General features: G+C 40.5%; 1 protein-coding gene across 1 annotated transcript in view; it reads right to left on the bottom strand.

Moving 5' to 3' along the window:
• FANCD2 (FA complementation group D2) overlaps positions 1-14609 on the bottom strand; it is a 48362-nt gene that overhangs the window by 25768 nt on the left and 7985 nt on the right. Inside the window, exons 8-19 of the mRNA XM_027467990.3 lie at positions 12673-12751; positions 11820-11944; positions 10890-10977; positions 9883-9987; positions 8614-8714; positions 8006-8114; positions 7218-7253; positions 6739-6882; positions 5494-5628; positions 4039-4170; positions 2733-2840; positions 716-825 (exon numbers count right to left, since the gene is read on the bottom strand). Of these exons, the coding sequence (XP_027323791.3) occupies positions 716-825; positions 2733-2840; positions 4039-4170; positions 5494-5628; positions 6739-6882; positions 7218-7253; positions 8006-8114; positions 8614-8714; positions 9883-9987; positions 10890-10977; positions 11820-11944; positions 12673-12751 (1272 nt within the window). The remainder of the gene's footprint in view (positions 1-715; positions 826-2732; positions 2841-4038; positions 4171-5493; positions 5629-6738; positions 6883-7217; positions 7254-8005; positions 8115-8613; positions 8715-9882; positions 9988-10889; positions 10978-11819; positions 11945-12672; positions 12752-14609) is intronic.

Genomic DNA, 14609 nt, shown 5'->3' with positions numbered 1-14609 from the left:
CCTGTTCTTGAAATAACCATTTCGGCATCTACTGCCTAGACTTAAACCAGTGCCTCTAAATTAGTAAGTCTGGTATCCGTGCTATGGGAGCAACCATGAAGAAGTCTGATAACTCAGGGCCCAGAGCTAAGACAGGCTTTTCTCTTCATGTAATAATCAGCAAAAGCATTCCATGAAGAGGTCATGCTTCCCAACACCACTTAAATATTTGTTTCACAAGCCCTTTGATCTTTGTCACAGATCTTATTGGGAGTTTGTCTCATTTATCAATGCTATTTATAAATTATTTATATAGTACATTAGAGATGGTCACACCAATGCCCAGCACAGCAGTAATTTTTCTTCTTCCTTCTCCTTTAGATTTCCCTGTACTCAAACAGGGGAACATTAAGCTATTCAGCCTTAGTGCCAGAGGCTGATCTGCAGTCAGTCCACCACAGCTTTTTCTTTTTTCCAAGCACTAGATCTCACTGGTGCTAGTCAAGGCCCCCATGAGTAAGCACTAACAAGAAATTCAGGATGCCTTCAAGATTTGCAGTGGAGATTTAAGCAGGTTGCAACACCAAATGCTGCAATTTTTAGGAAAGATTTCAAAGTTATTGGATTTGACAGAGATGTGCATGAGCTAGAAGACAATTGCTCTCCCCCACGTTATTTGTCCCACTCCAGGTAGTCTTAAAGCATGTTAAATTCACCTTTGTACATTTCTTCTCACCTTTTCAATGCCACACTGCCTATCATGGTAACAGCACCAATAATCCCCATTTGTTTGTGGTTGGGAACAGTGCTGGAGAGCCATTTCCTGATCACCATGTGCATATCATCCTAAAAAGACAGACACAGCCTATGTCACCACAGAGGTACTTATGGGCATCGTTCAGCTCTATCAGCATCTGCACCTAATGTCATCTCCAAAGGCTGCACAGAAATGGTTTACTGGGATTACAGTGTTGTAGAACGAACGTACATCCTGTAATTTCCTTTATTATGAGCACACTGGTCAAAACTCTAGGTAAGGCTGCAAAAAGGATTAAAAGTGATTTGCTTTGGCTTTGCTCTAGTTACTGTACTGAACATGTCCAGATTTCATTTATAATTAACAGAAGAATATATATTTTGAAAGGAAAAAATAGATGGTCTTCACACACACATTGTAGCTGCATAGCTGCCCTCTGAAACGCTGCCAGCTGCAGGAGGCTCAGGGATAGAGCAGTTCTTGGGGGAAGGTCCAAAGAGAGTTAGAGGAAACAGCACACCAGGCACCTGGGACTGAGGCATTCCTCCAGCTGCCTCCCTTGTCCCCTGGGAAAGCATGGCTGCACAGCTTTAAGGGCTCCTCTGCAGCAGCTCCATGACCACACAGCAGGTCTCAACACAGCATGCGCTATTTTAACAGTTGTATCAAAGCAGCTGATCAACTGCACTTTCCCAAAAGAGGCACAAACACCTTGGAAGAATTCTGGACTACTAAGGATAGACTTAAGAGATCTCCCAACAATGAAAGCACACAGCCTCCCTGTTCTGACAAGGAGCACTCTCAGACTGGAACTTAGTATGTGAGACAACTCAGAAGCAATTTCATAAAAGCAGCAAAGATCTCACAGGCCACCAGAAAATTTTATGCTATCAGAACAGCTCCGGTTGTCTTGATGCTTATTAACTGCCCATGCTGGTTCTGCAAAGGAAGTGTCAGGCCCATACAGAGGTGCTCAGTACGCAAAAGCTGTAGTCTTGAGACAGAGGAGATGAAGACTTAAGGTGTAACTTATGCAAAGAACCAGTGCCAACAAGATCAAACTGGTAGCAAAGAAACAAGGAGTCCATGGCTATGCCATCTTTTCTTGACCTTCCCTAGGCAAGATGCCTCTGGAATGACCTGTGCAGTGCTGGTGCAAATGGGTACAAATTCAGACCCAGGTACCTGACATCACCACTGTTATGCTGCAACAGAGTCATACAAGGTATCCTCTGTAAAATGAGTATGAACTTAGACAGAAGAGGTTTCACAGAATCACAGAACTGTAGGGGGTTGGAAGGGACCTCGAGAGATCATTGAGTCCAACCCCCCTGCCAAAGCAGGTTCCTAAAAGGTTTGATAGCTTCTTTTGTGCCTCTTGTATAAACACATGAGGTAAGAAGTCTACAGCATTGCAGCAGAATCTTCTGTTCAGTGGGGTTTAGTTCTATTAACACGAGAGCTTTTGTCATCTCTGACCTACAAACATCAACAACCTGAAATACGATGAGCACCTTGGGGAAAGAAGCTGAACTGTGCTTTCTGAATGCTTCCAAATGAATGAGAAACAAAGCTTGAGAAAGAGGGTCCAAATCTACCCTTCTGCACATCTTCAAGGTTCAGCTAGATAAAGCCACAGGCAACCTGATCTCATGCTGGTGACAGTCCCACTTCCACTGGGAGGTTAGATCAGAGACTGACATCAGTTCCCTTCCACCGACATTTCTACCAACTCTACCTTTCTTAGATGTGAGAAAAGAGGGCATTTCCAGGACAGATACAGCCTCTGTATTTCCTTGCTAGCATTGCTATACAGGATAGGAAATTCTGGAGCCGCAACCTAGTCTGCATAGAACAGAGTCTAAGCTGAAGGACATCTTGACACCAACTGCTGTTTATAAACAAGGCAGCTATTTGTGCAATATAACCACTAGAATTTAGCCTAGCCAAAGGACCAAGGTGCAGCTGAACTCCTTTTTGTTGTGCCCCTCCTTACCTGAATATAGCTTCCTTCCTGTCTCTGGCTGAAAGCAAGTGTGCTGAGAATGTAGAAAAGCTTCCGGATCTGGCACGGATTCAGTTTCTGTGTAGAGTCTAAAATGGTCTGTAAGAGAGAAGCCACAAACTAGCTCGGATATGTCAAGAAGGCCTTTCCAGATTCCAGTTGTAGGGAAGCAGATAAACTTTGCCATTTTGGTACAGGCATGAAAAATCCACATTCAAATGAAATAAACATAAATGCAGAGCTATTGCTCTGGCCTTAAATATTACAGTCCACTCTATCAGAAGCTGCATGGGAAGAACAAGCTGGCTACTACAAGCATTTTGGGAGTGCTCTGATCCCATTAGTGATGGCTGTTTAGCTTCTATTACATATTTCTTCACAGTGTTCAAAGTATTTGACACAATGAACATTTTATTTTTTTTTGCTAATATTTCCAACACAAGCACTGTAATAGGCAAACCTTTAACAATTTAGGGGTAAGTCTTCTCTGTTGACTGGCATCTTCAGCTATTTCTTCTTCTGGTGCTTAAGTGAAAATAGTCAAGCCATTTTCCAGAGCAATGCTGGCTTTTCTAACATTGACAAGACATTTTGCTAACATTATTTTTCTCCTAGAACTGGTCAGCCTCGAGCAGGATTTAGATCCAGGCACTGAGTTTGACAAGGATGACAGCAGGATTATATAACCCTTTTTGCCACCCCCAAGAAAATTCACCCAGTTTCAACATTAAAAAATAGCAATTAGGAAAGAAAATTTGTGCTAGGATCTGTATGTTCTCTCTGTGCAGAAGAGTCTCCAACTCTGTGTGAAACATGCCAGGCATCTGCTGCTCTACAGATCTTTTTACAGGTAAATGGCTACTGTCTCAACCACCTACATTGTGCATGTCAAACATGGCACGCTGCAGGTCCTTAGGGTTGGCCAGAACATTTATTAATGCCTTTCACATACAGGCTTTGGTAATGCATCGAAGATTGGCCCACAGAAACCAAAATCTGTCACTAATCTGCCAGGGCAAGAACATGCAAACAAGGTCAGGTGTGAGCAATTGCTCCCCACCACACTTGGACACTCCCATCTGTGATGATTTTAAGTGTTCAAAGAAAAACAGTCCAATCTTTCAGCTCACCCTTCCATAGCAGGTTCCTTTTCATTCTGACCACTGCATTTCTCAGAACTTTACAAATACGGGTTGTTCCCTTAAGGCTGTTTCTGAGAAGTACTGACCTATTCTGGATTTGGGGCAAAGTACTTTAAGGGTCCTGAAATGTTGTATTCCCACGGAAATATACGTACCTTCACAAAGGTGGCATAGCGCATCAACAGGGATGTGTGCACAACCACCAAATCAGTGAGAACATCCAGAGCAATATCCAATTCTGCTTCGTTCCCACTGCACACGTGTGTCACCAAAGCACTCACAACCTCCTGAGGAAACACCCACCAGAGAAACCGCAATGAAATATCAGCAGAAAAATGTCTGTCCTGTTCTACTCATATGAAATCTATTGATCAAGTACAGATAGTAACTTGAAACTCAACCATATTATTCCATCTCCCCTCTCAGTTTGCTTTTTAATTCCCACTATCCACAATACAGGCTCTTTCAGCCTGAGTTTTATTCAGTTCTAAAAGCTTCCATGACTTCACAAAGCTTTTCTTCACCAATCTTTTCCTGCCTGCCTGCTAACATTACTGCAGCTTCCTCTATTTGCTACTATCACATAAGATTAATAAAAACCCATACAATTTTCATAGGCACACAGAATGTTGCACCTTACCCGGTAAGACCTCTAACTACAGCATTTCCAACGTCTCAGCCCTCATTACCAACAGCAGCTCAAAACAGGTGTTTTTGTTTCAAAAATCTTCTTATTTGCCTTACTTCAACTGGCTTCTAGACATGGGTCTTTCTCCAACTCAATCCGTTGTCTGGGGCTCTGGGTCTTTCCTATGTCCTTAACTGTTAATACAGCCTTCCTCTTTTGAAATTTGTAACATCTCAAAAATATTACTAAACTCCCTAACTTGCTGCAAACAGCACCGAATGTCTTCACATTTCAAGTTTTTCTCAGTTGCTTATTTTTTAAATTTGCAATATCAAGTAATACAGGCGCAATGTTGGAAACAGCCCTAATCATAAATATACTGTGCCAAAAACTGCAAATACATTCAAAAGCTCGTGCAGAGCTGTTTTCAGACCACAAACTTTCTGATGTAAGCATGGGTATTGGAACTCATAAACAAAGTCTGGCCTGCAATTATTTCCGAATATACAGGAGTCCAAATTGGTCAGAGCTCTGAGGGGAAGTTGTGTAGACTTTTTCATCACAGTGAGTTCTCCAAGGAAAGTGTTTCAATAAAAACTATAACAATGGCTTTTTTTTAAATAGAAGAGGCTCAAAGTGATTAAATAAAATAGAAGAGATAAGGAAGCACAGAGATAAGCACAGTCCCCTCTGCTCCACAAGTATTTTTCATTCTGTCACCTCTGAGGTCTGCCAGTTTGCTCCCGGCTCCTCTTAGGGCTTTCTGTGCTCAAGTCACTTGAGTAAGGCTCTGGTAGCTACAAAATCATCACAATCATCTTTTACTGCAATGGTTTTCCATCTTCTGCTTGGCCTACTCTACAGCATAGACCTCTCTCAAAGCCTTCGAACTGCCTCAAATCCCCTCCTCTGAAGGATCAGGACATGCATTCCATAACAAAGTGTGAACAAGCACAAATAAAGCAAATCCATCACACTGTACCTGCTGGCAGTAAGAGTCAAAGACTGCAAAAGCTTGTTTGTACATGCAGCTGCCAAAGGAGACTATGGCTGGGTGTGCAGCGTGCAGAAATGTCTGAGCAAGTACTAGGATTGAAGGGAAGAAGTCTCTGATAACCTGAAAAACAGAAATGCAGACATTGTTAGAGAGCAGATTGCTGCTGCTCATTTTCAACTCTCGGGTCTCTAAAGAGATGCTACAGCTCATGCCAAAAGCTTTGTCTACTTTAGTAAGTGCTTTCCTGACTTCTCTTGCTGTCCTATCTAGCACAAATGAGCAGCAAGAGCAGATGAGGCACACCGAAATGGGTTTCTCCTACTTTCTCCACACAAAGAATTTACAGATTGGTTAAGCCAATCTGCAAAGCTGCAGAGTTCTCAGCAATATATCCCTGATCAGTGACACCACAGAAGTCACTTTATAACTACACACCACTAAATAAAAGCCCCAGGACAGAAACAATACTGGCACCACTTTAACAGAAGGACTCTGCCACATCAAGATTTTCAGAAAATTCTGAGTTACCTTTTAAACTTAGATAAATCATTCAAAGCCCCTCTAAACAAGCTCTTATTTACCAATTACGTGGAAGGATGTTAAACAAAAATTGAATTCAAGTCACTTATATTCAGAATAGATGTTTTCACTTAAGGAATTAATATAGTTTAATTTATTTTAAATTCACAACAGTGTTTTCACCTGCTCCCCCATATCTACAAGAAGCACTGTATCAGTTTTTAGTTTTCTCTTCAGTTTTGCAAATCTGTTCTGTTTTTCAGATCTTCCAGATCTGAAAACTCATCTCAATTTCTCAGATATTTTCAGTTTTCTCATAGTATTATCCAAACACGTGCCTATACATATATACATGTACACATATCTAGACCTAGAAAATATTGCGCTCAAAAAACGGTGTATGTAAAGATATGAACTTATAAAAATACTGTGGGAGACAACAGCATGTCAGGAACATGCAGTAGAGATCTTGGGCTTAGACCACATAAAGGCTGAGAGGTTTTGCACCAAAATAAAGGAATTCTGATCTCTAAAATAACAAACTAAAACAGACCATTACAACACAGGACATGTGCCTTGGAAGATTGATCAGTGACCAAAAGAAACCTCAGGAGTAAGCATACATAATGCAGTCCAGGGTTAAATCATCATCTGACAAGATATTTGAGGGATAAAGGAGAAAAGGTGTCCCGGTGCAGAAGCAGCACTGACCATTGAATGATCCTGGAAGGCATTCTGCATCAGCTGTTCTGGCATGCAGCCCAGCCGAATTTTGCTCCTCAGCACCTTCTCAGCTTGCTTCCTGTTCTTGGTGTTGGTTGAATGGATTAGCAGCAAAACTATCAGATCCAGAACCTTTTTGAGGAAATAAGCACCGATCATTATGCTGAAAATATATGAAGCAGTCCAGACAGTCTAGGCTTCTTTGAAGCCAAAACTAAGAAAATCAAGAGCTTAAAAAGCTCCCAAGAGCCACAACTATAGAAAACTCAGCCCCACAAGAAAAATTCAAAGCAGGTTAATTCTGTCCCCTGACATTTAGAAGGGATGAACTAAGAGTTACAATGAAAATGGATGGCTGTTATAGGGGAAACAGGTCAAATACCAACAGATGCAACATTACATACAACATTATTTGCAGTTTCTGGTTTGGTTAGAAAAATCTCCCAGAATTTACTCAGAAGTATTACCTTATGGTCAGACACAGATGTGGTGTTCTCAATAGCCTAAGAGCAAAACACAAGAATGCTGTTACATTAAAGTACAATACTGTATTTCAAACCCAGGAGTGTTACATGAAGTCAAATGAAAAAAGGCAGACACCAAAAGAAATACTGCTCACAGATTACTCTTCTCTACAACAGGACAACTATCAAAGTCAGCAAACTGGATCTTGCAAACAGCACAGAATCCAGAAGGCACTCAAAAAATGGGCATGAAAATTCAGTACAGACATTGTCAAAAGATGACAAACACACACACGACAAGCACACACAAAAACCTAAGGTACAGAGCAATCAAAAGCTGAGAACAAGAACAAGTTTCATGGTTTACAATGAGCCACAATGCCAGCCAATACAGATATCCTGATAGATATTTTCAAGCACCTTAAAACTTCGTAAAACTCATTCTCAGTGGATGGGTAAACATTTGTGCTCTCTAGCTGATTGAAAAAAAGCTAAGACTTTTTCTTCAAAATTCTCTTGTAAACACATAGAATCAGGTTTACTACACACTTCAAGATCTAGGGTCTATACAATGGAGCCTAGTGGCCAGCTTGCAAGCACTGGGAAATCAGTAACTGAAGAAGAAAGCAGACTCCTAAAAAAGCACTCCTGATTTGGAACAAAATTAAATCTGTGTCAGTAAAATGACGGGCTAACATTTGTCTTTTGATGTCACATTTGTCAGCCTGTTGTCAGGCTCAACCTACAGGTTGAATTCTATCAGGAAACAAGGGCCAAAGCACACAACTCACCTTAATCCAAGCTTCAGAGACATCTTTCTGAAATCTTACAGCTAGCTTTATCACATCAAAAAGTAGCTTCACACAATTCTGGCTGGTGGTTACTTGGCTCGTGGATGAACTGTAAATAATCAGAAATTCTCAGCCTCTGTAAATACCGTAGTAAAAGGAACAAGGCAGCTAGCAGCAATGGCAGTTATGTAAAGCAGAAATTCTCTAGAGGGAATGTTGTGGTGAGGACAGGGAGTTTCAGAAGAGGGTGGAAGTGGAGGTCGCAGGACCCATCAAAGACGTACCGGAAGGAAGTTAAAACAGATGAACTGGCAGCAGTATCATCACTAACGGAGCCATGTACTCTCCTGCAGACATGGATGCCACGACAGACATTTCTCAAAAGGTACTATATAAATGGCAGGGGAAGCTGGCTGGGCAAGGATTGACAAGTGTGTTACACTAATACCAAGCAGGAAGGAATAAGGGTCTTAAAGGTCAGCACCTTTACTTAAGATAAATTAGGCTCACGTATGCAACTAGGCATGCCTCAGAGACCAGATAAAGAAGAGCTGAAGTCACCTTGTCCCACCTCACCTCTGCAGAATCATGTAAATATGCTCAAGTACCTGGTTTGGACTTGGCTTTTAAGCTTCTTCTGGGACCCTACGATCTGAAGTGGCAGAACACATGACGACAGATCCAAGTTCTTACGAAGATCAGAAATCACCTGCAGAACACAAATCCTGGCACAAATCACTCTGATGTATGAGGGAGAAACAGAAAAGGCTAAGGAAAAGAAAAAATCTCACAGAATTACAAATCAAAATCTCCTAGAATTACAAATCAAAACTCATATTTGTTAAGATTCCTAAGCATTTAGCTATGCTCAACTTTTTAAATACTTAAAAAGTGAAAGTTCTTCATCACAATGTTACGAGGTCATGTGTGCATGCACGCAAACAGAAAGCAGGAGAGGATTTCTTAACAGCTACTCCATGAAATTCTCATCTATTTATGCTAAAAGCTGCTGTGAATTAATTTTATCCTGTTTAGCAGCAGAGCAAGAGAGGAGACAGCCATAGAAATGCTGGGGTGTGAGAATTCACCAGTTTGACTGTTGTCAAATAGTCAGTGCTATGCTGTGGGTCAGCATAGATTGGGCTGCACGTTATAGGTATACTGTTTTCAGTGCTTTCCCTGAAAGATTTGGGCAGATTATAAACCACATCTGCCTTAAACTGAGGCTTCTTCAAAGAATGAAAAAAAAAAAAAAGCATTGTTCAACAGTTCATCAAGGCTGGCTTAACAAAACAAATGGTTCATTTAAAAAAATATTCTGAGTATGTTTCCTTTGATAAAATGACTCTCAAAACCAAAAGATTCTTACATACGAAAATGAAAACAGCCCTCTAAACAGGAGAATCACTACTTTGGGAATGTTTCTAGAATGGTATTTAGAGCAGAACTCAGTGGAGAGAATTACCAAGTTGCAATCCCAGGTCTGTTGGATACTTCATGATTTTAGAACCCTTAAAAGATCTGTACAATGAAAATACTTAGATAAAACTCAAAGGCTTAAAGTTGCCACAAACAATTCTTCAGTTTAGGAGCTTAAATCAGCATAATTTCATTACTTTCAGTTCTCTGAGGTGTTCAACACTGAAGAAAAAAATAAATGCAAATTCTAAAACCAAATGAGAAAAATCTGCAACGGCCAGCAAAAAGGAGGAGGTTTCAATTTTCATGCCTGAAGGCATAACGAAATCTATGTCAAAGGACAGACAGTTTCTACATGTGCTTTCATCCTTGGCAATTTTAAAAACTGTACTTGAAAATATATTATAAAGCTTATATTATAAAACTTAGCAGTCTTTAGTATAGAGAAAATGCCATACCTCTACTGCGTTAGCAGCCTTGACGTTATGGAGGATGAATTTTACCACCACAGGCAAATCTTCCAGTTTTACAGAAGGTACAATGGTCATGGCAGACTGCTGCACCTGAGGGGAGAGCAATGCTGGATCACAGCTCTAAGACTCTGGTTCACAGATACACGGATTAAGTCGGTCGGAAGGGATTGTTTGAGGTTTCTCCTGTGGCCTTCTGCTCAGAGCAGGAATATTGCCAATACTAGATCAGGCTGACCTTGACTTGATCAGACTTGACCAGACCCCAAACCATTTTCCAGATGTCCAACCTGAACCTCCCAGACTGTAATTTGTTGCCTCTGCCACTTAACGTATCACCTGGCACTGCCAAGCAGAGCTTGGCTCCATCATTTTTAAATAGCTTTCAAAAGGGGAAAGCATGGAAGAATCTAGCACGTTACACAGCACTAGCCTTTGGGGACTATGAAAAATAGCATTTAATGCACTCAAATGAACCAATGTTATTCTATTCATTAGAAGCCTAACTGAAAGCAATCCAGCATACCCAGAAGACCCAAGGCACATGATCTCTTTTCTTTTGGCCAAGAAAAACTATGGTCATATGATGATGCAGTCACCAGCCTGCCTTTATTTAGAATACGGCACTCTAGTCTGGTCACTGTACCTCAAAAAAAGAAACAGTGACAATGGGTGGGTTTAAGATGGGTGGTAAATGTTTACTGCAGCAAGGCAAAATGCTTTTGCATTTTGTAAAACAGAATTGTCTGAAACTTTTGAATGGATATTGTAATGGCCAGAGTATGCTTGTCAATGAATCCCTCATAATGTTTCCAAAAATATTTTAAAAATATTTTTAGTTTCCAAGATTCCTTTCCAATTCCAGCTAGCTCAGAACTTCTGAAGGCCTACAGAAGTCATATATAGCGACATATTTTGAATGACCAAACAGCTCTTGCTGGCATGTTGCTATGAAGGGGCTAGATTCTGTCTGACCACTAAGTAGCAGCACTTACTTCAGCAAGGAGTTCTGCATCAAGATCCAAACGAGAAAGAGCATCCAGAATCGGAACTGTCAGCCGCCTGCCCTCTTTTAGTAAGCAGCTGATATGCAAGAAAAAAGAAAATAAATTATCTTAATAGAACCATGTAATGGGAACACAGAGCTACAAGGTACAAGGAATAGGATGTACCAGAGGTACAACCAGGGTTAGGCTGAAATAACAAACACCAGAGTGAAAAGATAATTAGCACTGGCATAAATGTAAGTGAACTGTGTAACAACCCAAACTAGAAACACGGATGTGTATAAATAAAATTATAAATTAAATATAGGCTAAGGCTAACAAAAAAATATATTATTGCGTAAAATGAATACACCATAAAAAAGACAGATATAAGGGCTAGCTTAATGTGATGCTCCCTGAGAAGATATCTATTGGTGTAAGGTCATCCTGTTCTTCAGGTCAGTAAGAATGCTTGAGAAAAGTGTATAAAAGAGCTAGAAGGTTCTGCTTCACAAACATGTTTATTTTGTTGTGTGTTGTGATTTTTTAATTAATAAAAGCAATGTTGTCTTTACCATGGCAGAATCCAAAACAAATCCAAAGATGCTGATAGTGATAACCAAGTGACTAATCACAGCAGAAGTAATGAGTGCTTAACTGGAATCTACCTACGCCGTACCCATGTACTCAAGAACTTAATAATTTTATTTTATTTTTTTAGTTAAAGACACTTCTGGAGCATTAGACATCTCTTTAAGAGCATAATAGCACACATCCTAAGCCTGTGCTGGTTGTCCTTGAATGTTACCATTAAGAGAAACAACTATTGTGCTGCTTTAGTCCTGGTACAAACTACTTTCACACAGGATTTTTTTTTCTTCTGTTAAGAGCAAGAAAAATGGAGGAGAGGGAATGGGGGGGGTGCTGAATCAGCTGTACCCAAGCTCTCTGGCAACTTCACTTTGCTGGGAATCCTCCAGGATCTCAGGTAAGCTGGTGATAATATCATGCTGAATTGGCACAGGAGACACACTAAGCATCTGCATTAACTTCTTGACGAGATCCTACAGGAAAAGGAACACTGGTAACGTGCATGTTCATTAGAATGGCAACAATACTACGCATGAAAGATCACTCAGGAAGTTATTTGCTTGGATTTATGCCAACTGTCCCTTAACTCATTGTGCCGCTGAAGCAGGAAATCATTGCACAGACTCTTAGGGAAACCAGCATTTTACAGGTAGGATATGACTATCTTGCTGAGCGAAGCAAACTGGGAAACCCAACAGCAAGCTTCCCAGAGTTGGGTCTTGATTCAGTTCATTCTGCAACTCTCCTTAGGAACAGCCCTCCAGGACAAAGTAACTCACGGAGACCGCTGACTTAGGAAGGGAAAGAAGGAAAAGAACCATCAAAGCCAGAACAGAGAATTCATCCCCAGGTGCTTGCAAGTATCCAGTACCTCTTGTTAAAAGGAAACAAGGAGGGGACTGTAACTTCTGCAACTTCTTGTTAGAGACTGCTTTAAAAGGGGGTCACCCATGTGGATACACACGTACAGATACAAATTTATGTAAAAGGACACTTAGAACAAGAGAAGAAGAAAATACAATGGGACGTCCAAAAGTCACCAAAGAAAAGAAAAAACAAGAATTAAATACCATCTCCCCTTCAGGATGTGCATAAGGAAACATCTGTTCTCATTAGCATCAAAACTGATCTCATCCCACCTGAGAGGTGTTACAGAAGTTGACTGGAGAAACACACAGGGGTTTGTGCCATCAGTGCCCACCTGGCTGTCAAGAAGACCATCAAGCCATTTAAACTGGTTGACAATGAGCCGGGGAAAATTTGTTCCAAATGTACCCACACTAAAAGAGAAGTGAAACACGGGTTAGTCAGATCCACAGACAGACTCAAAGGCTTTGCTGCTGGTCAGCAAGACCATGACAAGCAGTTCATATTAGCCAACTATCAAAATCCCATTGTGAAAATATCATTAACACCTCTAGAGCTTTTAGCACCATGAATGAAGAACCCCCACACTTCTTACTTGCTGGACACACAAATCAGGGATACTACACTCTCAGCAACACCCTAATTACAGCACAAAAAAACAAAACATGCCATATGACCTCACTTCAGGTCTCCTGTCCTGCCACACATGTGGCTATGTTACCTTAGCCTAAACCTCTTTTTGAACCTGGTATCCTCATCCCAGCTGCTGGGATTAGATGCATTTGGACATTTGGACTTCTTGGTATTAGATGCATTTGGACAAGTTTTGAGCACCAGAAGATGCACAGGGCCATCTTTTCTGAGAGTTTCACTCAGCCTCCAACAATACACAGCTTAGTAAATTCCCAAGGCAGAAGGCTCTACACTCTGCAATACCGAAACTGCAAGGTAACTATACATGACCTGAAAAAGTACTTCTGCTTAAGTTTGCTGCCTTGCATAGTTAGAAACATGGGTTACACTTTCCTCAGTTACTTTTTCTAAGTCTTTCTTGCTTTCACTTGCTTTTCCATCCTCTCTCTGCTTGTCAGGCAGGTAGAACTCTATTTTACTTACAATATTTTTCCCTACTTATGTAGAAATTATTCTACTATGTTTTCCTTTCTAGCACTTCTGAAAGGCTGCCACACTCAAAATGTGAATGTGCCATGCATTTACAGTGACATGCTGCTTTCCATTTTGTTCCCAATTCCTTTCCTAATATTGGCTGCTGTTCTGACTAATGCTGAACATTAAATGCATACTCAAAATGAAAAACAAAGAACCATCTATACAGGATGTCTTTCCCCAGTTATAATACCGAGTTTGTCACTGTATTTACATAATCAGGATTATTTTCAGTCTGATTTTCTATGAAAACAAGGCTCATACAGATGCACTAAGGCATCCTCCCTCACCTATAACTGCTGATCACGATGGTCTATGTATTGATGAATTGGCTGTTCCAAACAGTGTAGATAAACCCAAGTTGCCCCCACCCTTCCTACAGTAGGCTAATAAATTACTTTTCATCTGTGCAGGCATCAGTTGGCATTAAACCTGTAGAAGTCTATGTTTTTATGTCAGATTTGGGTGAAATTGGCCAGCCAGTCCACGTGTGGGTACAGTTCAGCTTTAATGAATGCTCTTTCTTGTCCCATACTTGAACAAAAATCTTCTATTGCTCTTCACAATCAGTTTTAGATAAGATTAGCTTGAAAACTTGTTACCATAGGCTGGTACTTTACTCCTCATTCCCTTTTTCATTTACAAACTTGCTGAACAGCCCAGATCTCCAAGGGACTGTCCTAAAACTTTCTTGTACTGCAAAATGGATTTTTCTACTTTTTTGTTTCCATTTTTAACTGGTCATTAACACATGGAAAAAAACTTCACTCTTCATACAACTCAATAGAAAACAAGTGTAACAACATCCCTTTCGAAGTCAGTAAGAGTTTTTTAATAAAAAGAGTTCACAGCACAATTAACAGCTTATCATTTTTAGATCCAAGATTCTTTAGAGCTCTTCAGTGAAAGCAATTCAGTCCTCGTCACTGTTTGTGTTAAACCCTCCTCTAACAAGATTCCAGTGAGGGACAACTTCTCAGGCTCTGTACAGCATTTGTATCCTGCTCGATATTCAACACCGAACAAATACCGTACAAATACTTTTTCTGTTTTCCTTGTTTAAACCAGAACTGCATTTTTAAGAGGCTCTATTTTCACCTAACA

The sequence above is a fragment of the Anas platyrhynchos genome, chromosome 13 (assembly GCF_047663525.1).
Source record: "Anas platyrhynchos isolate ZD024472 breed Pekin duck chromosome 13, IASCAAS_PekinDuck_T2T, whole genome shotgun sequence".
Taxonomy (NCBI): Eukaryota; Metazoa; Chordata; class Aves; order Anseriformes; family Anatidae; genus Anas; species Anas platyrhynchos.
Note: the sequence above shows the minus strand (reverse complement) of the source record. Positions and strands in the feature narration are given on the sequence as shown.